Source organism: Phalaenopsis equestris, unplaced genomic scaffold (assembly GCF_001263595.1).
Source record: "Phalaenopsis equestris unplaced genomic scaffold, ASM126359v1 Scaffold000174, whole genome shotgun sequence".
Classification (NCBI taxonomy): domain Eukaryota; kingdom Viridiplantae; phylum Streptophyta; class Magnoliopsida; order Asparagales; family Orchidaceae; genus Phalaenopsis; species Phalaenopsis equestris.
The window spans coordinates 1302118-1326875 of record NW_018164616.1 but is presented as its reverse complement, the minus strand read 5'-3'; the positions used below and the strand labels follow the sequence as shown (position 1 = coordinate 1326875).

Genomic DNA, 24758 nt, shown 5'->3' with positions numbered 1-24758 from the left:
TCTTTCTAAAGCTCTGAGGTTGGTGGGGAGGATTTTCTGGTTTATCGTAGTAGGAGAGCTAGAAACTCCAAGAAGCATGGACGATCATTTGGAACGCCGATGGTCATGTCGACAAGAATCGTACCTTCCATCATCAACACTCAAGTCTTTTATTATTCTGGAGCACTGGGGCACCTCTCAAACTTCTATAATTTTTGTGGTAGCTAAATAAATTGCCAATAATAATAATAATAATAATAGTTACATATATTGATTTGATTCGATGATATTTTGATTTAAACATTCTATTTGCTCAGCATATATGTAAAATGTATAAGTTATTTTCTTTACCTCCCAATTTATATGTATTTTTATCTGTAATATCTGAATTTTACTTTTTTTATTACATAAAAAAATCATTTTATATTACTTCTTATATAATTTTTTTTTACCACATAAATCATTTATATTACATAAAAAATAATTTAATTTTTAACTCAAATACATATTTTCATGTATAAATAAAAATTAAATTTATAGACATTAGATAAATAAGAATTGAGTGGTATGAGTGCCGAGGGGGAGCGAGGGCAAAACATCCACGTTGCTCGCAAAAGCGAGCAATATCAACCCGATCGCTACCGCAAGCAGTTGATAGCGCACGAGCTTCAGTGCAACAGATAATGGCGGGAGCAGCGGTGAGCCCTAATCCCATTCATCCTCCTCCTTCCCTTCTCCCATCCATCAAGCCCAGGGTGATCATACTTGGTGGAACCGGCCGAGTGGGCGCCTCCACCGCCGCCGCTCTTTCTCGCTTCTGTCCCTCCGTCCGACTCTTCTTAGCCGGAAGAAATCGGTTAATCCTGATTACCCAGTTAATTTTTCTATGCAATTGCTTTTCAGGTAGATCTGCTTAAGCTCGTGACTTTCTTTGTAGGGAGAAGGGCGATGCTCTTGCTTCCAAAATCGGGGAGAACACCAAGTTTGTCCAGGTGAACGTCGACGACATCCATAGCATCCAAGCTGCTTTAGAAGGTGCCATATCGTTTGTTATCTGTTTGTGTTTCTCCTGAAGTGTATGTCTGTTCTTGCATGAGACACTTATCTGGGGATTTTTTGCTACAAGGAGGATTTAACTTGAATAGGATTGTAAATCCTGTAAATCTGGATTTATCAAATCTAGATGCTGTTAATTGTTAAACACTGGAAACTGTTTTGTACGGTTGAAGTTAAATCGAGTTTAATACGTTTAAACTGCTTGACAACTTACTTCAGGGTTTAAGTCTATTGGTTTAAGCATGTGTTAAATATCAAATGTTTGTTGTTTTAATCCTCAGTTTTTAATTCCCGACATCATCATCAGTGATGCGCATAAGAAGAGGTTTATTAGTCCCCTTAGTCATCTGTTTAATTTCAGACCTAAAATTAAGCTAAATCATAAGTGGTAAGCTAAGCAAAACAACTACCAATGCAAGGAAAGGTACTGCAAGTTTATTAGCTGTGTCATCAAATCGGATTCCTTCAGTGTGCTCGGGATTGAAATATGAGCTCCAAGTTGTTGCTCTAATGAATTCAGCTCTGATAAAAGATCTTCCAATGTCCAATTTGGCTATGGATCAGCACATGTATGTAAGTTCTCTCTCATGGGACAGAGAGATGTGGCTGCAGTGCTGAATTGTGACTTAAATGACTATGGTTCTAACACCATTTGTTTAAATTACAATAGGTAGCACATACATATTTATTAGAAGCACTTGAGGCATTTTCAGCACAAAAAGATACTAATGTAAAAGAATGCCCACAAAATCATTCCAAGCTTTCGCATCCTAACACAATAGCATTTTAGAGTAATCAATATTATTTGAATAACATATCGAGATCCACCCTCTTAATTTTACCCCCTTTTCAGTCAGATCTTTGTTACATTTTAAAAATATTAATAAATTAAAGTGGTAAACTAAGAAGGTGTAAACAAATACTTAATTTACGGCCAACTACAAACAAACAACTATGTAGAACTGAAAAGTAGTTTAAAATAACATTTTCTAAAAACAACAACTCAATGACAATCACATCCAAAAACTCGATCAAATTATTCTTAATAATATTTTTCAAATAATGCTACAAAAGAAAAAAATACAAAACACAATTAAGAAAGCTGAATTTTAACTAATCCATAAGTTTTGTTAAGCACCTGAATATTTATAAACTATAATACTAAAATTGAAAATAATAACTTTCTCCATCCTTTGAGTACTTCCTATAAATTGGTGGCAATTATATCTCATACTTTTTCTCGAAATCTCTCCCAATTATCACATTCACGGTTCATCATTGATCTCAGCCTCACCAAAAATATCTTGTTGCATCTCCGTCTGAGACATTAAAATATATAGCAATCACAAATTCTTCTTGTAAGAAATTGAGACATGCGACTTATCACCCGAAACCTTTCCTTTCAAATCTCAAAAGTTCTCTCGACTATGTCAAAAGTTCTCTCGACTAAGTTTTGTGGCTATGTATGATAATGATTGTACAACTCTTGTGCTCTTGATTATATGTGGAACGCGCTTGTGCGCTATTTATTTAATGATATTGATATCCTCTAACGGCGCTAAAGTCTTATCAATGTTTATTCTGAGACATTTTTCAAGTTTTTCTTCCCTACTGACCATTACAACGCCCACTTAAATCAACTGCAGACTTCTTGTTGTAGCCCAAGCTCTCACCTATTGAGATATTATCCATTTTGGCTTAATGACTTCACAGTTTTGTCGCGATGGTGTAGCTTCCAAGGAGATCACCCATCTTGAGAGCACCCCTATGTGAGCACACGTAACGTTGGAGTTTCTATCAAAACTACAACTGTTACATTAAAATGTATCTCGATGTTTAAGAACTTGACTTCATTCTACTTTAAGTTGTTTCACAACCTCGTCGACTTGAGTAACTGTCATACTTGTTAATTTTTTTAGCCCATAATTATCCACCAGATAGATATTCCTATCTTGAGATAGGCGTAAGTCTCTGATACCATTTGTAATAGTTCGAAATCTCACAGTTTTGTCTTATTTGTATAACTTCCTAGGAGGTCACACATCCTAGAAGTGCTCCCACACAATACACTTAACTTTTGAGTTTATGATGAAATTTCAACTGTCACACCAAAAAACTACTCATTGCTTAAGAGCTTAGCTTTATTTTACTTCAAGAGTTTTACAATTTGCCCTACTTAACCCACAAGTCCCAGATTCATCTACTCAGTAGATAGGATTTTAGAGATGACACCTATAAATTCAAGAAATGGCTCCGACCATGTATCGTGTTGTCCCATTTTGGGTTCAAGTAGTGGCTCCCATAGTATAACACTTTATTATGTACGACACTTAGTTATTATTTTCAGGCTGGTGTAATGCTCTGATACAATTGGTAACGGTTCAAACTCTTACCCAGTGAGATCTTTTCCACTTTGGGCTAATGGACTCACTGTTTTGCCCCAATGGTGTAACTTCTCACGAGGTCAACTATTATGAGAGTACTCCCATGCAACCACACTTAACTTTGAAGTTTCTGTTGAAACTACAACTGTTACACGAAAATATGTTTCGATGTTTAAAAGTTTGATTTTATTCAGCTTAAAAGGTTTCGTAATCTCCCCCACTTAAGTAAGTGACGTCCTCGTCAGTGCTTTTAAACCCAAAATCATCCATCAAACATAAGATTCTAGAGGTGGCCCCTACAAATTCAAGAAGTGGTTTCCACCATATGACACTTTGTCCTATACAGGGTTCTAGAGGTAGCTCTCTTGACTTAGCACTATGTTATATATGCCACTTAATTCTCATTTGGTTGGTGTTATGCTCTGATATCATTTGTAACAGCTTGAACTCTACCCATCACGACATTGTCTGCCTTGGCTGGGTGGTCTTCCAATTTTGCCCCATTGGTGTAACTTGTAGGATGTCACCGATCGCAGGAGTGCTCGCATGCGAGTGTGCTTAATTTTGAAGTTTTTTGTCGAAACTCCAACCATTATACCAAAAGATTCCTCAATCTTTAAGAGTTCACTTCATTCTACTCAAGGAGTTTCACAATCTCTCCTCTTAAGTAACGGACATCCTCATTAGTGTTGTAAACTAGAATTATCCATCAGATAGATTTGATTCTAAAGCCGACCTCTACAGATTCAAGAGATGGATCCTACCGTGTATCACTTTGTACCATCTTGGGTTCAAGAAGCGACTCCCATGGCATAGCACATAGTTCTATATGACATTTAGTTCTTATCTTCAGGCCAATGTAATGCTTTGATGCTATTAAAGTAATTGTTATGACCCCAACCTGATGCTACCCATCATATCAAAACAGGTCACCTCGTATCAAGATCACACTAGTTAAATGATTTAGCCAAGATCTACTTGAAAAAAAAAAGAATTATTTATTTATCTTTAATTTTTTATAAATGCAGAAACATTAATATCATTAAAATATTATGTGACAAAAATAATTAAATTCATATCTCAACTATACAATAAAAAAAAATATATAGAACCATTGAATAATGTATACATCACCATAAATGTTAAAAACATGGATATAACTTAGTAATATACATAATATCAGACTCTTTATCGTAACCAATAGATTTCATGCATGCAACAACATTAGCCTTATCAGGATGACATATACTCTCATCCATTGAGATATTGTTTGCTTTGGCCTAACCCTTGGCGTAACATCCCAGGATGTCACCCACCTTAGGAGTTTTCCCATTCGAGCGCACTTAACTTTGGAGTTGAAACTCCAACCCTTACAACAAAAGGCGCCTCAATATTTAAGAGTTCCGACTTCATTCTACTTAAGGTGTTCATAATCTCCCCACTTAAGTAACTGACATCCTCATCAGTTTTCTTAGCTCATAATTATCCATCTGACATATATTTCTATCGTGAGATTGGCGTAAGGCTCTGATACCATTTGTAATAGGCCAAACTCTCACTCATCAAGATATTGTCCGCTTAATCTAGTTGTCTCATGATTTTTTCTTAATGATGTAACTTCCTGGAAGGTCACCCATCTTAAGAGTGCTCCTATGCGAACGTGTTTAACTTTGGAGTTTCTGTAGAAACTTCAACCGTTATACTAAAAGGCACCTCAATGTTGAAGTTCTTCACTACATTCTACATAAGGGGTTTCACGCTTCTATCTGCCAACCACATGCAATTTATATAAAATATCGGTTAAATGAAATAGTGGCCATCACATTTTGCAAAGTAAAACTCTTTTTGTTATGGTACATGATTCGTAATAGTCTGTTGACCATTGTCGAAGTATGAGTACAATCTATTACTTTAATAAATTTATGAACATATGGATAAAATTGTGTGATTTTCTGTCTAATAAGATCACAATCTCTTTCAATTGAGAGCAACTTTATAAATTCATCTTCTAAATTCATCTTATAAATTCATCTGATAGTGAGACTATTGCTTGCAACACAAGATTAAAGTATTTACTAACAAAGCTGTTTGTAACTATGAGCGTGTGCTATTTCTCTAAGAAAAATTCCTATTTGTTTTGTCATTTTCTTATTTTTTTGTGTCACTCAAGTGTCCGCTATTAATTAATGAGTCTCTCGGTTGTACAAAAGCCTTGGGTATAACTTGGAAGCTTGAAATAGTTTTAAGATCTCACTAGATTGCCGACAAGCACATATGCAACGTATTGATAACCGATATAGAACTTGTAAAACACGAGTGTCTGAATGTGATCATCATCATCTTTCGAACTGGATTTCTCCATAATTAATGGTGTAAGTTCAATTATAAAAGGGAAACTGTAGATGCATGTCAACCATGCTACAAATCTTATCTGAGAAATTTCATCTCAAAAAACTTTTCATTACTATATAGTTGGTAAAATAACCGTAAAAACAAATTACAAAAACAAAAAATATGCAACACAATGAAAAGTTAAATTTTGATAGTAAGAACCATGAAGTACAAGAAACATATAACAAATAGTTGCTTTGAAAGAGGAAACGGATGTTTCAATGCTATACAAACAAAGAGATAGTACTAACAAAAGCAACATAAAAAACAATACCATCAGCTAAGCTCAATATGTATAAACGCAGATGACACCTAAGTACATATATTACATCCAATTACGTAGCAATGGTCAATCCCACATCATTTGAGAATTTTGTTGTCATTGTTATCACGGCTCTTGTTATGCATGGGGGTAAGTTTCATGCTAGAATACAGAATAAATTATAGAGGCAATTTCCCCTGGTCTTAAGTTTTGTGGAGTACCTCCTTATTGAAGACTATAGCTGACACCAAATCTACTTGTTTGCTTTTTTCGCTTTGTTTTGGAAGCGATCATCTTTTTTTTTGAAATTTCATTGAAGTTTGAGGGTTATTTTGCTCTGCAAAATGATTGAACTTTACTCATGTGTTTGTAGTTGTTCTACATTTTTTGAGTTAATCATTTTCATAGTTTTTGTTACGAACTCCATGCTAGTGATATACTTAAATTTCAGGCATGGATCTTGTTGTTCATTCTGCTGGTCCTTTTCAGCAAGAAGAGAAATGCAATGTTCTAGAAGCTGCGATTTCGTCTAATGTGAGAAACTGTGAATCTGTGTTTGCTTGAGTAGTTTCACTTCATTTTCTTTTAAGAATTCTCTAATTTTGTTATGGTATTTGCCAAACAGACGACATATTTAGATGTTTGTGATGATACAAACTATGCATGGAGGGCCAAATCTTTCCACGAAAAAGCTGTATCTGCTGGGGTTACTGCTCTGACAACTAGTGGAATTTATCCTGGTGTAAGCAATGGTATGCTAATTCAGCATTATTAATATCCTAGAGGTTGTTTGGGATCACTTTTATATTTTATTTTCTATTTTTTATTTTTGTTTTATATTTATTTATATTTTGATTTGAAATAAAACATGTTTGATGATGACAGCCATCAAATTTTCAACGTCCGACATGAATCTCAAGACATGACACAGATCTTGATGCATCTTTTTGAGCAAGAAAATTTCAAACATTAATAAAAAACTCATCTGAAGGTCCGATTTTAGCAAACTTACAGTCAAACTGACCGACTCAACGAGATAGACCCAATGTTATCAAAATTGTTCTAGTCCAAGTAAAATCAAGCTCAAATCAAGATATTAAATTGCTTTTGAAAACTTTTTACGAATATTTGGAAGGTTAAACAAGTTTTAAATTGTGTGAGCTCGTAGTCGAATTGAGCATCTCGAAAAGATGAATCCAATGAGCCCATGATCACTCAATTCTGACATCGTTAATACACTCCAATGTCTATCAAATATCATCTGATCCTGGGAATCTCTCTAGACCGTTCGATCATAATGATTTTTATGGATTCATTAATTACAATCGGGAGTCTATAAATAAAGCCCCTCATCTCATGAGTTAAGATGAGTGTTTGAAGTTTAAAGAAGATTGAAGCTTGAAGAAGTAGCTGAAATTGCATTCTACTTCTGCAACTGTCGACCAACACCAACCACCTTCAACCATCACTCGTCGGCCGCCCACGATCACCATCAACCGCTGCCCACTCCTTGCAATGAAGCATTGTGCGAAGCAACAATAGATGTCGCAGAGTCATGAAGCAACTTGCGAAGAGGTGCATCATCCCGAACAGTGGGTTGACTCCAAAGTGCAACAACGTATCCCGAAGACAGTGTAACAATGCATCTCAAAGACGATGCAAGATTGTATCTCAAAGATGGGGTAACAATGCACCTGACATATTTGTGACGCTCTCGACTCCGGCCCTCGGGGCCTATGGACGTCAATACTACTTACTCATTAGTACAACTTACATGACCAATTATGACCTACGTGGTCTATAGCTCGTGCAACTTTTGACTTAGGCCCCTGTGACCCACAAACATCATCGCGGCTCACCACTATGGCCTATACGACCTACGTGGTACACAACTCTCGCAACTCTTTACTATAGTCTCTATGGCCAACCAAGGCCCCTGAAACAATTATTTATGTCCTACCTGATCAACTGCTATCATGGTTTTCAACTATAAATTCTACGACAACTGACGCTGCAAATATCGTCTACAACACTCAAGACAGATTATTACCTCCACGACAATCGACTAGTGTCCTCGGAGTCTTTTGTCGCCAAGAATTACAGCCAGATTACAAATATATAACTTTGCAATTCTATATTCCCTAATTCAGCAGAAAAGTAAACACGTGTACTCATCTTTTATAATAGATTATTTCAATTGGGCTAGACCCCATAGTTTTGTTACCTTTCAGGAGTTTGTCATGTAAAAAGTCGAGCTGTCCCATCTCGCTTCTCTTTAATTACCTGAGTGGGTGGTGGGTTCTCGTACAATGCTATGATATTATATAAACACTTTGCCACTATGAATCTTCTAGCACGTATTAGTACTCACAACTCAAATTTTATTTTCGAGTAATTTTAAAGATAAGTTGTTTTTTAAAAAAAATTGAAAATAAAAAATGCTTAAAAAATGAGCTAAACAAGAATGCTTTAAAAAACAAAAGTAAAAGTAAAAACAAAAAAAAATAAATCGTATTAATCCTCTCTTAACAAGATCTTGCACTGAATGTTGGAGTTTCTCATAATCTTTGGGACGCATTCGGTTGGCGGGTCTATTTGGTAGAACTGACCCTTTTATGAGTTGTATGGCTTGTTCGATGTCTCGTAGTGGGGGCAATCGATCTCGGAGATCGTCGATCATGACGTCTTGGAAATTGTTTAGGAGTGGCTTAAGTTGTGTGAGCATCTCATTATTCATGCCGGTACCTCCTAAGAGGACTAGAGCTAGTGCTATCGGCGTATCGCAGGCTGATTGTAGGAAGGTGATTCGTGTGATTAATGTGTCAGTGTTGTCGATCATGGGTCGCATATCTATTTTGGCAATAACATGATGTGTATTCCATCATTTTTGAGTGCGTAGGTGTTTTTGAAGCCGTTGTACTGTATTTTTCGGTCGAATTTGACATGCGTCAATGGGGACGACATCGTGCCAAACTTGCTCTTGCAGTTGATTGTCGATGCAGAACTCAACTAAGCATTTTTGATCGATGAAAATCTCGTTTCCCTTTTTAACCAGGTGAAAGAGTAGGATCGCAGATGTGTTTGTGTGACTAGGTCTAACTTCTTGACCATTAGGATGGATATGATATTTTGGCAGCTACCCATCGATGATTAAACTACAGATTTTGCCTTTGACGGTGCATGTAGTACGAAAGATATTTTATCCTAGCCATGATGGATCTCTGTCGGGTTCTGACTGAAGACCCTCCATATGACTAATATTCACCTTCGTCATCGAGGAGGGGAAGTGCCTCTTCTGAACCATCCTCAGATTGGGCTTCCTCAACTTTCTCGAGTTCTTCTACCACGCCTTCTTCAGTAAAGGAGACAACACGGGTGGTGGGGCAATTGCCTACGATGTGGCCGTACCTGTGGCACCTAAAACATTTTTGCAAGAATTGTTCCGAAGAAATTTCTTCTTTCCGGTTCGGGATGCCTTTCGTGCTTCCTGGTAGTGATTTGCCAACTTTTGTAGTGGTTTTGTTTATAGGTGTAATTTGAGGTGATCGTTTGTATGTCGACCACTGGCCGAAGGTTTTGGATTTGGCTTGCTTCTGTTGCCATTTTACTTTTAATGCGAGGGTTTAGTCATCGTTTAGCATAGTTGAAGTTGGACAATATTGCTAATAACAAGTTTTCAACCTCCAAGATAGTGGGCGATTGTGTGCTCCTCTCGCTCGACTAGGTTGCACTTCATTTGTAGTTGATCGAATTGTGTCGTGAATTCCTTAATAAATAGGTCACGCTGATGCAGGTTGTGGAGCCGAAGAAACATATCGTGGAGATAGTGAAGTGGTAGGTATTTCTTTTGCATTGCCTTCTTCATTTTGGCTCACATAGTAATTTTGTCATTCCCGTCGCGTTGTCGTCGTTGCAAGTTGTCCCGCTATAACGACGCACTTTTCTTTAGTTTGATCGCGTCAAGCTTTATCGTTGGGTACCTCCTTGTAATCAAAGTTTCGTTCGATTTCTTGCAACCAGTCGTTCATATCATTGGAGTCCATGCTCTCGTAGAATTTCGGTAGGTCCATTTTGATCTTGAAATCATGATGGATGTCAAACGTGGGCTTCTCCCGAGGTCTCCTGAAATAGTGAATGCCAAAGTGGTGTGGGCGATATTCATCATCGCTGACGTCATTGCAGTTAAACGGATTTAGGTCGTGTCGCGGTTTCCTCTTCGACTCTCGATGTCATGGTCGAGAGTAACATCGCCTTGAGTCCTGTCATCCATCTCGGCCAGTCATTGTTGTAAGTGACAAATTTCTCATTGTATTTCTTCTCAGGTCGGTTCCAACGCATACCGACATGGTGGCATGATCAAAAGTGTTTCGGGAAGAGACGAGAGAAGGAAAGAGAAGACAAGAAGAAGACAAAGGGAAGGAAAGAAGGAGAGAAGGAAGAGAAAAAATTTGGGTGGATTGGGTTGGTTTGGGGGGTTGATGCTAGTGAACCGTAGGGTTGAGCTAGCTATGATACCAAGTGATATCGGAATACCCAAACCCGAACTCAAAACGACACAATTTTAATTACTGATTTTGAAAGAAAATACAACACGGACTCTTGGACAAAGACAACACAACATGTGGACGATAATATAAGAAGTAGCGACTCGGCAAAAGTAAAATAAGTATTTCAAAGAACAGAAACAGTCCTGATTTGTGCCGGAAGATGGTGGAGGCTCTACCGGAAGGCTGTGGGAAGGGTTTGTCGGCAGCTAGGAGTGTGTCAGAGTGAACATCAGTGCTGGAAGGGGGCTGCCAGTGTTGTAGCTGGCTGGAAGGGGGCGCTGGGAGATCCTGAAGGTGCTGCAGTTGAGGGGGCGGTGCAGCAAGGGTGCTACGCAGCATCTGAAGAGAGGTGGAACAAAACCTGGATGGGCTACATAGTGTTGTGGAAAGCACAGGACTGGATGGCATTGCCCGGAGCGGATCTGGGAGAGAGTGGGGCACCAACAGTCTGCTGTTGGGTAAGGGGCGGCGTTGCCCGGTTGACCGGAACAGGGAGGATAACAGCAACGGAAAATGACACCGGGAGGAGGACACAACGGAGGTACACACCACCTTGACGGGATACAGCTGTAGCACCACGCCGCCGAAGGATACAACCCTCGCAAGAGGGAAAACACCAGGAACAGTACCTGAAATTAGAAAATCAACAATCATTTAGAGCCTAAGCAAAACACATATAAATAGGGAGAAGACTTGGTAGCTTGCAATGGAAAGATCTATGAAAGGAAGTGGAGGAAATGAAGAGGGGAGGCTGCAATTGCAACGGCTATAAAAAGGCGGAAGATTAGGGCGCAGGAAGTTGGAGTTGCAACAGAGGAGAGGGGTGGACCGTGCGATTTATGTGAATATGTGTCCAACTTCAACTATGCAATGTCACCCTCGCATTAAAAGTGGAATGGCAACAGAAGCAAGCCAAATCTCAGAACTCCTTCGGCCAGTGGTTGACATACAAACGATCATCTCAAATTATACCTATCAACAAAAACACTACAAAAGTTGGCAAATCACTACTAGGAAGCACGAAAGGCATCCCGAACCGGAAAGAAGAAATTTCTCTGGAACAATTCCTGCAAAAAATGTTTTAGGTGCCACATCCATCAATATATTCTCCCGAGGTCTCCTACAGTGATGCTAGACCGGTTCAATAACTTGCGCAGGCATGCGTGAGTTGCCCGCGGGAGACTACTGCGGGCAGACGAGGAGATAAACTATGGGAGAATGATGAGGGAAATGAGTCTCTGTTACATTTTACTGTATTACAAGAATTACATAAAAACTGTATGTTGGGTTTATATATTGATGGGTTGTTTTTTTGCTATAAGGGAAGAAATGTAGAGTGGTGGGGGTTGCCGAGCCTACTGTGCCATTTGGCAGCAGGATATTGAGTGGACAGAAGATCACGGATGGTAGGAACAGTGGTGGAACATGAAACAGGATAAGGACCCTTATGGGATGGGCCTGAAAGAATTGTTTTACTTGTTTTCAGGTCTTATACATGAAAATTAGCTACTTCAAGGTGAGATTTTTTTTTAGTAAATCGGTTGACAAAGATAAGCTTATGTGAAAGATTTGGGACATGGAAGATTTGAGAAAGTTGAAGCTTATGGGATGGGGAGGATACCAATATTGGCGTGCAAGCTGGGGAGAGTTGTTGCCAACAAAAACCTGCTACTGACTGACATATGTTGTTGGATTTGGCAGATTGTTTGTGCCAGTTGTAGGATGTGGTTGCACCTTAATCACGGAACCATTTGTTAGGTGAGGTGGCGGGTGTGGTGAATAGAGCTTTTTGAGATAATTTCAGGCTTTACTTTAAATCAACCTGATACCAGTATTCTGCTATGGAATCACCTGACTTGCCACATATTAATAGATCACTGGGGAAGTAGAAATTTTCGTTTTTGCTTGCTAGGATAAGAGTGGTTCTGTTATTATTATAGATAACTGTATAAAGCATGATCTTGAGAAGTTGAATTTGGGAAATAGTTGCATCCATAACTGTTGGAGGAAGAGAAAGCAAGGTGAATGTCAGGTGATGAGAATTGTCGATGATGAGAACCCGCATTTACCAGATCTGTCTTCTCAGAACAGAGGGTGGAGCAAAACCATCCATGCTAATCAGATGTAATTGGATCTAGATAGTGATTTTAAATGCTTATTAGCAGTATAAATATAATATCTTTGGGGTCAAGGGGCATGCTGATGGCTGTAATGGAGCCTACCTTGGCCTTGATGGAGGAAATATTTTAGGTAATCGATTGATCTTTCATGGGCATATGGTGGAGTTCATTTTTCAATCAAAGAATGTGGTAGCAATTTCAAAATTGTAGGCATCGGGCAATGTTTGACCAAATTTCTGCAATTGTGCCTATTCTGAGAACATAGGAAAGCAAGGATGGAGTATAGTTGAGCATAGGGCATCAGGAAGATTGTTCAATAAATATACGTGGTTTTTAGTGAGGATTAAGAGTGCCAAGCAGGATAGTTCTCAACGGAGATGATTTTTGGTGGGCTCCGGAATGCCATCCATGTTGCCATTGAAGTCACTGACATGAAAGATTTTGAGAGTTTTTGATTTCCAAGCTGGATAATTCTCAACGGAGATGATGTTCTTCATGTAAGGCATTGAAACTTTAGTTGAGAGGGTATGGAGCTGTTTTCCATTTCGAGAAGAGAGTCCACTGTTGTTGTTGCGTCTGAATCCTCCATGGAATTAACTAAAGACATAGTTATAGAGCTAGAGTATTACCGGTTGGCTAGAAAGCTCTGACACCATGTAGAGAGGTAAGAAACAGGGTTAGTTAAATGTTAGTAGCTGTGATTAACTAGGTTGTAGATGGAGAGATGAGGTAAACAGAGAGCATCTAAACCTAATAGTAAAATGTCATTGTTCATCTTCCTAACTATTACAATGATACTGAGATATATAAACTAAGCTGGAGAATATTTCTGATTCAATAGCAGTGGTAGTTAAGTACTAGTGGCTGTGATTAAATAAAGTGTTACATGCCAGTGGCTGAGATTGATTGGAAGGAAAAGTGGTGGCATGGCTATTGCTGTGCATCTGTTGCTGTTATTATTTATGGCATGCTTTTCATGGTAAAAATTTAAATTTGCTTTTGCTGACTACCTTTAATCCTTTTATCTATGCTAAAATTTGGTGTGTTGCTTTTCTTTTTCAGTTTATATGAGCTCGCACTTTCTGTTTTCTTATCTTGATAAATGGAAAATTTAAGTCTCAGATATCAGTGGTACCTATTAATTATACTGATAGCAGAATAACTTTTTTTTATAGTTCTATATTCAACCATATTTTCTAGTTGAATACTGCAAATCATTATTCTATTATTGATTTTAGCTGTACCTATTGCGTCAAATTTCTAACATTGTTTCTACTTTGATATTATCATGGAGTTTCCTTCTGACAGTAATGGCAGCAGAGCTAGTTCGTTTGGCCAAAAGTGACAATATTGGTGAACCAGAGAGACTGAGGTCAGTACTATATCAAAGTTCTAGTAACTAAAGAGCATAAGGTAGTGGAAACCTTTTATTGGACCAAGGAACTGAATGGGTATTGAATTGTTCTTTTTTATTCAAGACGAACTCTATTTTCATCATTGATATTTTCTTATAAGAAAAGAAAGTATCCATCGTTTTAAATTTGTATCTCTTGTTTATTAGCTTCATTTGATACTACTTTTTTGTTGCGTTGTTTTTCAAAACAATACCATATAAAACTTATGTATTTGAGAATAATAATGAAAGAAAGAGCGTTCTATTTCTTGTGCATCCTTCATGATCAAGGGCAACATGATTGTAGAATAGTTCATCCATCTCTTTGAGACTATTAATGGTTTTGTTTTGTATAGAATAACACAACACAAACAACAGCAGCATAGTATCTCCAAATGATTCCCATGCACCCATATCTTTTTCCAAACAATTATACTAATTGAAAGGTGTATGGCAGGTAAAATCAGACAAGTCTTTCTTGACTCGTGGGATACTTAAGGTCGTGATAGTATCAAAGCAAAGATATCAGATCTTAGGTATTTGTCTATTGGGAAAAGTATTGGTAGAGTTGGAAGTCACCAACCGCTAATTGTGAATGTGCACCAAATAATGCTATAGATGGATGCAAACATAATAATGAGAATAGGACCATCAATGATGAGGAAAATGCAACGTGCTTCTAATCTAACGGGGATAGTAGTCCAAATTCTAGCTTCATTGAGGCACATTGCGGAATGCTGATGACACCTAGCCACATCAAGGTGCATTATATTTATTTGGAGCCATTTTTTAAAATAAAGTTGCAATAGTTCTTGGGAAGTACAAACCTGCTGGAAGCTGAGGATTAGTTGATGCACATGTTGAATATTTTTGAAAATTTATGCATTTCGGTAGAGAAAGTCTCGGCAGCCTGCATAGTTTTCTTTTTAGGGTTGAGAGTCTAGCCTTAGGGTTCTCCCTTTGACTCTTAGTGCCTTAGAAATGGAACCCGCCTCATTTTAGAAATTCAATCTGCTTCTTTACTCTTTTGGAGTTTCGCATGTGTGGTATCGACCTCTAGCACTTGGAGGTTGAAACCAACATGAGGAAACCCAAAAGGAGCCCCTATAAGATCATTAAGCCCTAGGATTGCCTCATGCACAATATGCACCTTCGTGCGCACAAACTTTGTAATTTGGAGAGTCTACACGTTTGATCACTACAATTTGCATCGCCAGTGCCGTTATTTGTCGAAAGCTTAAATAATTTTTTTTGAAACGATCATCCACGAAAATTGAATTCGACGTTTTTTTGACCCGATCATCGACAAAGTTGTCCGGACGACCCAGATGATGAAACGGACGACACCGACGCTTCTGGAATGTCAATTTTAGCTAAGAAGGACATTCATTTTGATAGGGCGCCGCTCACGAATAAATTGCACGAAATTTACATTTTTTTAAAATAAATAAAAAAAAAGATAAAATCCTTATTTTAAAATTCCTGAATCCCTAATTGCTAAACTCACCCACCCGTCTGCTCTTTTTTTCTTATTCTCGAGTTCGGCCCGATCGCTGCCCTAGCCGAGCTTCATTCCTCTCGAGCGAGTTCCATTCTTCCCGCGAAGCTTCCTCGAGGTCCGCTCACTACAGCTTTCGACTTTTCCTCCACTTCCCTGTGCCCTGCGAAAAGCTTCCACCTACTCCTTGCCGCGCCCCAGCTTTCCCCTCGCCACGCTCCCTACGATGCTTGTCGTTTCTCGCCCGTATCTTTTGGTTCGGCTCACCACTCCGGCAAGCCATGGTATTTCGTCTCCTCCCTTCCTCTGCTATAAAAAACCTCATTTGGGGAGTCTTTAGGGTTGACCGAAATTTCTGGAAGGGGGAGGTGCTGCCATTTTTTTTTTTTTGGTTGGTTCACCCTGTGTGTGTGCTTCAAATATTTTTGGAGTCATGTTTTCTCTTGTGTAAAGCCTGAGAGAGGAGAAGAGGTTGATGAAATGTTGGAGAGGGGGCAGTTCTGTTGTTGGATCACTGTTGGTTGTGTGTTGTTGCCTCGGAGCTTTTGTGTTCGTTCTTTTTTTGTTCTTTCAGCAGGTAAGTCCTCTCCCTTCTCCTCTTCCGTTTTCGATGTTATTTTTCTTTGATTTCAATTGATTTCAATGGTGTGTATATATATATATATATATATATATATATATATAAACAGGAAGAAGAGGAGAGATGGTTTATGCTGTTATTTCTTTAGTCCTGTTTATGGTGGTCATTTTTTTATATAATTATGCCTAATGGCTGCACTCATCTCCAACCTGTGTTTTACTTCTTTTCTTTACACATAGAATATTTACACATGGAATCTCGAAATACATATAAGCTTGGGTTGGGATTCAGTGGGTTGCTTTGAGCTGCATGACCTTGTTGTTTTGAAGAAGCTTAAAGCTCATTTTGGTTTGATTGTTATTACAAATGTTATTTTCAGGCCCTACCGGCTTGCGGTTTGGTGAGGGTAAAATTGCTGTTTTTTTCAATGCTATAATCGCGATGTTTTGGGACTGCCTCATGATTTATTTGGCGACGGTTTTGGGCACTGTTTTTGGACTATTTTAACGCTACTTTAAGGGATGGTTAAGTACAAATTTTGAGCCTTAAGAATTACTGTTTTGGGTGCCTTCTTTACTGTTTTGTGCACCACTTTGGTGCTGTCTTTGGAGGGACTTCGGGGCTGTTCTTGCTCAACTTCCTCACTGATTTGGGCACTGTTTTGAGGCATTTCAGTGGGCTTATTTGAAGTAACCGAATAGTGATTTCAAGGCTTTTTTGTGTATTCTTTTGGAGACTTGAGAATATTTTTTGAGGGCTTTTGGAAAGTGAAAATTTCGCTTTTAGGAGAGCTTTAAATGTTGTTTCATTTGGGAAAGTTTGAAATCGCAGTGGATTGGATTTATGAAATTTTGGGAAGCTTTTGGAACATCGTTTTGGGAAGTTTAAAAGATGATTTTCTTTTATATATCGGTTGTCTCCTCTTCCCTCTCTCTCTCTCTCTCTCTCTAACCTTTACATGAGAGTCGTTAGTGCCTTATGTTGATTTTGGGGAGGAGCTTAGGCGGTGTGCTTTGTAGTGTGAGAACATTTGAAGTTCCAATTGAGTTTTTTCAAATTCATGTTGTTGGAGATTGTAAATCGTTTTAAACGCAGTTTTGAGGGCCGATCCACCCCTCATTTTTTTTTATTTTTCAGGTGGATTAATCCTTCCTCTCTCTCACCCCCATTTTTCTTCTTTTCTTTTCTTGTTTCTTGGTTTGGTTTAGGTGTTTATGTCCGAAACATAAGCTAAGCGCACATATATAGCATTTTGCTTTATATGAAACATCAAGCAAGTCTGTAAGTGGTCAATTTCAAAGTTCCCGGACAATAATGTAAAAGGCATCTAGGTATGCGTGAGAACTTTTAGCACAATCCTGACTCAGTGACCTTGAGAGAATGAGGGATTGACACTACTGCACCTCTAGTACTTAGTAAATAGTTACCACATTCTTTCACAGACAGTGGGAAGTTTCAGCTTATTAATATGACTGACTCGTTAACTTTCTAAAGTATGAAAATTTCTGTAAGTGATATATATGTATACACATAATTAACTAAAAAAATCTTTCAAGTGCATAACAAATCAAAGTATCTTTTGAAAAATAAAATCCTTCTTAAATATTTTCTGAAAACTTCGCGGGTCAGTGATATGAATTAGGTTAGGATTTACCCTTTTTTGTGATTGTTAAGCCGGTGACATTTTACTTAGTGTTGGATCATACATACATGGTGTTGATTATTTCGTTAGGGCCCCAGGGTCTTGACTTTGGCATAAGGTCCTGATTCTGAGTCCACCCCGTCCCGAGTGCTTACCGTTTCTCTCCTTTTTTTCGGATTCTTCGTGTGTGCTTACAGTTTTATTGAAATTTTTTAGAACACTCATAGTATTTCTTCAGATTTTGCTCTTTTTGCTCGTTTTTTTTATGACTTTCTTCGAGTTATCGTGGGTCATTTGTTGCTTTTCTCGAGTCTTTCCAGGTGGTGTTTCTTTTTGCTACTCATGCTTATATAAATGTCATGTTTGCACGTCTCTTATAGTCTTTTACTATACTAGTACCTGTGGCATCGACCACATTTATAGGAGCAGCAGCCTCTTCAGGTATATAGGTTTGTTTGTTTTACATTTATAGTATTTAACTTTCTTTACTTGCGCACTTTAATGCTTCTTTACTGTACATTTACTGCATTTTCTCTACTATTGTTTTCCTTACTGCACTTTCTACTGCTTTTCTTTTACTGCACCTGTTACTTTTTCTTTTGGCGCAACCTGCCCTTAGAATAGGAGACCAGTAGTCTGGTTTTATAGAAGATACCCAGTATTAGATCACCGACCCAATAATTATACTTGCAAATACAAAACATAAACTAAACTCGGAGTCGCTACAATTTGGAGTTTGAAATTAACACCGCGGGCTGCACGACGAAGATGTACAAAAGAATAACTTTGATAGATCTACAACAACATACATTTCCTTAGAATTAAATAAGAAGTCATAGGACTTCGAGCTAATCTGCCTAGCGCTACATAAATCCTCATTTTATCTTTTAGGCCTTTGCACAACCAAGTTGTGCAATTTAAACCCTAACTCTCTTTAGGTTTCGAGGTTGTCGTCCGATACGATGTAAACCCTCATATCTTCCAGGTCATTTTGATGACCGTATCATGCAAATATAAGTCCTAAATAATAAAATTGGCAGGATGAAACATCAAATAACATCTTCTCGAAATTGAAGCTAAATAATAGGATAGTTTGAGAAGTCACCGAGGTTTTCCCTCCGAATCTGTGACATCCCCTATTTTTCTTTTCTTTTACTCCAGAAAAGTCACCGAGGTTTTCCCTCAGAATCTGTGACATCCCCTATTTTTCTTTCCTTTTACTCCAGAAATAAATATTCTTTTTTGATCATTTCTCACTTGACTTTTCTATGTCCAATCTTGAAAACCCTAAACTTTGGATTCATGAAGATAGATACCTCTGATCATCATCGAGAGTTCTCTTAAGTGACTTCAGTCATTTGAGAGCTAATTAACTATAGGGGATTGCCTCTATAGGCGCCTATATAGGGAGCTTTAAAACCGAGATAATATAAACTATCTAATTTTTAATATTAGTTAGAGGAACTTGTCGATCAACATAAATGTTCGCAGATTAAAACGGATGTCATAAATTCTTTAGTTTATATAATCGAGCCTCACTAGCAAGTAGTATATCTATCGCTCGAGGTAGATATATTGCTTGCCTTGTTATGCTCGATCATTTAAACTATCGCAGATATGAGATCGGTTTGGTCTTGTATTTCAAAAATCAAAATATTACTTTTTATAATATATATATATATATATATAAAGCTTGATGTAATGAATCTTCTGTGATATATTATATTAAACATTTTTTAAAATCGGGCATTGGGATATCCATTCCGGCGGCGACAATTTCTAAATTTTTTAAACGACCGACAAGTCTTCACGATGATCAAGAACATTGATCATTGATAGAGTGCTTGATTACATTAGCTTAAGAGATTGTTAAATACCGCTCTCTCTTTTAAAGAGTTTGTCTAAGCCTTTCACAACTGGTAACTAGATTTGTCTAGGAAGATATGGAAGTTGTTAAGTTTGAAAGTAGGTCATTGGAGCTTGCTTTTCACATATTGAATATGGCACTTACGAAGGAACAACATTATTGTCTCTACTAAAGGGGATTTAGGGGTTCCCTTCTGAAAAAAATTGGTGTTATTTTACCTTTAGAACTGGGAAAACTTGTTGGAAAAGGTGACATTGGTAAGGAGTTACACAAGTAGAGAATGAAAAAAAATATGAATCGAGCATGATAAGAGTAAGGGGAAGATTGATTGCTATGGTGACTGACATAAACTGCGGCCAAAGATGAAACCAAAAAGGCAGTCTATGCTTTAAATGTGGAGAACGTTAGGAGGAAAATGCTTTTCTAAGACCCAATTGTTCTATCCATGCAAGGGTTTATGCCATTTCATGCATGGTGGCCTATCAAGTGTAGTACCAACTCTGGGACTTGACCTGTCAATAGAAGACCAGTGGTCCGTAGGAACACACAAACTTTAAGCCAATTGTAGCAACCAAGTTGCCAAGAAACACTTAATGACTTGAATTCTAGTCATTCAATTAGCTGTCAAGTAGCTAAAAAGTTTGTATGATTGAATTTTATTCTCTTATTTTATGTCAAAATTAACATGAGATTTTATGCTTAAATAGGCAGAAAAATATTTATCAAGGAAATAAATAAATTTGAAAACCATCATTTAACTTTGAAATCCTGAATTGATTACATCGTTGAAAATGGAATACTACTATCCATGACATTTTGGATTGTTGTAATGGGAATTTGCTATTCATGGATTGTGCGATTACCGGAGATGGAAAGTTATTGCCCATAGATTATTGTATTGCTGTAATTGAAAGGTGGTGGCCATGATTCAAATTTATTTCAACAATTTGTGTTGTATTTAATTGTTTTTTTAATACAGATCTGCGAGCAATTTGAACATGAGTTGAGCCATGTTGAAGCTAGGTTCACGTGATCTCCTATCTATTTGCATTTGACTATAGCTTTTTTGGGAACCCCTCTGAGCTTGGCCCTCTTTGTGCATGAATTTTGTGAACGACTTCTTATAGCTGGAGATAGCACTGAAGAAAATGAAATCTTGGACAATCAAGTCGAAAGTTTAAAGAAAATAAAACAATAGGAAAACATAAGTGAACGTCTCAAGCTAATTATCCATGTAAGCTCACTGAGAAAATCTGTGAAAAGAAAAGATTAGCGCGCGCACACACTAAGGACAGGAAGAGAAAGTTGGCCCTCGATGGTGACCTTTACCTCCCTCTAGCTTTACAAAACCTTAATGTAAGAATTTTAACTGAGTCCATTTTCTCCCATATGCAGCAACTACCCTGATATTCTTATAGAAAAGTTCAGTTGGTGTTACGTGGTTGTTTAGGAAGTGTTCCTTTCTTTGTAAATTTGAACTGTCCATGGTATAAAAAAACGGTTTTGTTATGTTAAGATTTTTAATTATCTTTTGTTCTTTTATTATCAGGTTGGTAGCACCACTCCATGATTACAAGATCCAGTAAAAAGTTAAAAAATGATTAATGTTGAAACCATAATCTTGCTCGATGTTAATCCCATTAGAACAGAAGGCTGGTGTAAGACAACCAATTCTATATTAAAAATATTTCACTGCTTGGCTGCAAATTAACTGACTAAACACAAATGTGTTAATATTATCATGCTTTCTTTAAACTCACAATCTGTTTGCATAGGTTTACAAAAAATATATGACTCCACAATTATGTGGCCCTGCATGGTCATTTTTTAAATTGCATGTTCAAGTTTATTTAAGTGTAATGAGCAGGACATCTAAAATACTTGTGAGTGGTAGCTCAGAAGTTAGCTAACATGCTTAAAATAAATACAGTTTTAAAGTTTATAATCTTCAAGCGATTTGTTTACGTTTGTTGTCTGAATTCATCTTTATAATTTTTGAAGTCAACTGGCTTATATCTAGTTTCTTGAATTTTCAGTTTATTATCGTTTGAAATCGTTGCGTATGATACTTATGGGAGCCCTTCAGATTTTTTTACTACACCGCAGGTTCTGGTGGTGCTGGGCCGACAATATTGGCTACTAGTTTTTTGCTTCTTGGAGAAGATGTCATAGCATATAATAAAGGTTTATTTTCTTCACTAATAATTTCTGTACATGCCTTAGGAACATGACCTTGGCAGTTGACTCTTCTTATCAGGCAAAGAAATCAAATTAAACTCTTACAGTGGTATGTTGACTGTGGACTTTGGAAAAGGGGTTGGCAAAAAAGACGTATACTTGCTGTAAGTTCAAAGCAAATTTGAAGGTTTATTTAGTCAGTCGAGCCAATGTGGAATCAGTTTATTTAGCATTCCTATTGTCTTTTTATTGAAGTAGGTTTGTCTTTTGATGCACTTTTAATTTACATCCTTGACTAAACATTTGTTTATACTACCTATGTATTCTCTAAATGCAAGTAACTCGGGAGCTTTTTGCTTTTAACCCATTTTCTTCCTAATTTAGTTTTTTTAATGTGAAAAACTATATTTAACACAAATTTTTCTTTTACGCTCAAATATAGCCACTACTAAACATTGATAAATAATTATCAAAGCACAGAGCAGGAAATTATATTTTTATAGTTATTTTTCCAACTTTTACTGCCCAACTCCAATAATTATCCAGCTACAATCCAACTTTATTGATATTATCATAAAATGGAAATTATTTTGATGATATGATAGCTTAATTGGAATGATCTAGCATCCAAGCATTGAGCTTCATGCAAGCATATACATATATTTATGATAATTCATCTCCATTACAAGTGTCACACCCCAATTGGACCCCTAAGAGTTGGTTGTGATGCGACAGAGGCGGACGGTTCGGTCAAATTAAATTCTCACAAGCACTCGTCCTGATTTACAGAATCAGGACTCAATGAGTGATAAACTAGTCTAACTGAATTGTCTCAAATATGCTTAATACATTTCATTTCATAATTAATTCATATACATATACTTGGAATTGTAAAAAGTATATATATATATATATATATATATATATATATATATATATATACAAAATTGCTAAATCGAACATAATAAAAATATGTACCCAATAGTCTATACAAGCTCTCAAAATTATAAAATGCTATAGCTGCACATGTCACACATGGCTACTCGCTTAGTGCTTTTTATCTCTTCCTAAAAATTAACAACGTAGAGTGAGCAACAACGAGCTCAGTAAAATAATCAAAATTAAAATAGGATTCTATAGATGAAAAAGAAATAATGTGCATGCTCATATGTAACTCATATACATGTCCACAACACATGTCACGACATACTATAATCGTATAAAATATGGGAAAACATGTAATGCAAGAAATCATCACTGCTGTATAAAACATCTATTTCATTCATTCATATGTAATCATAAGTATATTCATATGAGTCATCAATATAATCATAGGGATGTCACCTGTAGTTATATAGACTTCAACTATTTGCATGTCATATTATTTCATTGAATCGTCACCAAACTCAAATGCTACATCAACTATTGATAAATGTTACCCCCAACATAGCAGTTATTAATAGCTCTCTTGTACCAACTCTGTTTGAATACTAAAAGTCGGGAATCTCATCATTTCCTATCATTCGTACCTGCAAGTATTACTGTAATAACTTGCTTATAACATCACTTGTGATATTTTTTAAATCATAATATATGTAACAAGCTTTTATTTTAGGCAATTCATATATCATATATATAAATCATAATAAATGAGTACATGCTAACAATTGTTTCGTAAGCATGTTCATCAGATTCACAACATATTAATATTAATGTGTTGCATTCATACAATTTATGCATATATTTATCCACAATCTGCAAAAAATTTTATATGCAATAATGTTAAATATATAATCATATGGATCTGCAGAGAATTATTTTTCTTAAGTGAGCACAAAATTATTTCAGATGAATTCATAGAGCAGTTCTACGATTAGTTTTTCCTAGCTTGCTGCTAGTATAAACAGCCTGAAATTTGTAAACATCTTAAGATTTCATAAAATCTTTAGCTCATTATGTGATTTAACCCCAAACATAACTTTCTTATCTTAAATAAGCTTTTCTGCATAACCAGCTCTTCTTCAATACTTCCTATTCTTCTTCCCCTTTCTATTCTCCCTTTTACCCACATGGAATCCCACAAATCATGTTTATAGTCTCTAACACAAGCTCGCCGCCTTCTGTTATGGCAACCATAAATGAAAAAGTGCATTGATTCGCAACAAATGTCAAAATGAAACCGTACGGAAGGAAATGAACTACACAAATATCGTGAAAGAGGGATCCTTATTTTTCATTTTCTCCCTGGAGCCTCAAACTGTGGGTTTGGCTCTCAGCCAAATGCTCAGTTTCCGCCCTACTACGGAAAGCGAGCCTCAACTTTCACGTGAAGGAGAATTCAATAGGAATGCAAAGATTTTGGATTGTTTTATTGATCTTATGATGAATTCTCCTTTTATAGGCCAGTGGCTACAATGACGGGATTAAGGGAGAATAATTAAGGGATTAGGATTTATTAAAGTTTAATTAAACTTTTATTTCATAACTTAATATTCTCATACATTTAAAGTTCATGTTTAGTGTTAAATCATTTCGATCGAATTCTGATGTTTAGTGTTAAATCATTTCGATCAAATTGATCGATTCAACGTGAAGAATTTTATAAATCATTTCGATCGAATTCTGAGGGATATGAATAGGACTGTCAAAAAGGCTCGTTGTTCGCGAACAGCTCGTGTTCGGCTCGTTAAGAAGCTCATGTTTGGCTCGTTCGCTAAGTTAACGAGCCGAACACGAACAACACGAACAAATATTTGTTCGTTCGTGTTCGACTCGTTTTGGCTCGAAATACTACTAATCAATTTTATATATATCTTTGATGAGTAGTATTTTTTAAAAAAATTTAATTGACTACAAGGCTA

At 36.9% G+C, this 24758-nt stretch overlaps 1 protein-coding gene across 2 annotated transcripts in view; it reads left to right on the top strand.

Annotated features, from left to right (window-relative positions):
* Positions 1–537: 537 nt before the first annotated feature.
* Positions 538–24758, top strand: part of LOC110022149 — a 118932-nt gene continuing 94711 nt past the window's right edge. The window contains exons 1-7 of one of the 2 annotated variants that reach the window (XM_020720963.1): positions 538–835; positions 917–1014; positions 6524–6606; positions 6698–6824; positions 14048–14111; positions 21806–21903; positions 21977–22061. In XM_020720963.1, the coding sequence (XP_020576622.1) occupies positions 663–835; positions 917–1014; positions 6524–6606; positions 6698–6824; positions 14048–14111; positions 21806–21903; positions 21977–22061 (728 nt within the window). In that variant the 5' untranslated portion in view covers positions 538–662. The remainder of the gene's footprint in view (positions 836–916; positions 1015–6523; positions 6607–6697; positions 6825–14047; positions 14112–21805; positions 21904–21976; positions 22062–24758) is intronic. The other variant, XM_020720964.1, reaches the window with a different exon arrangement.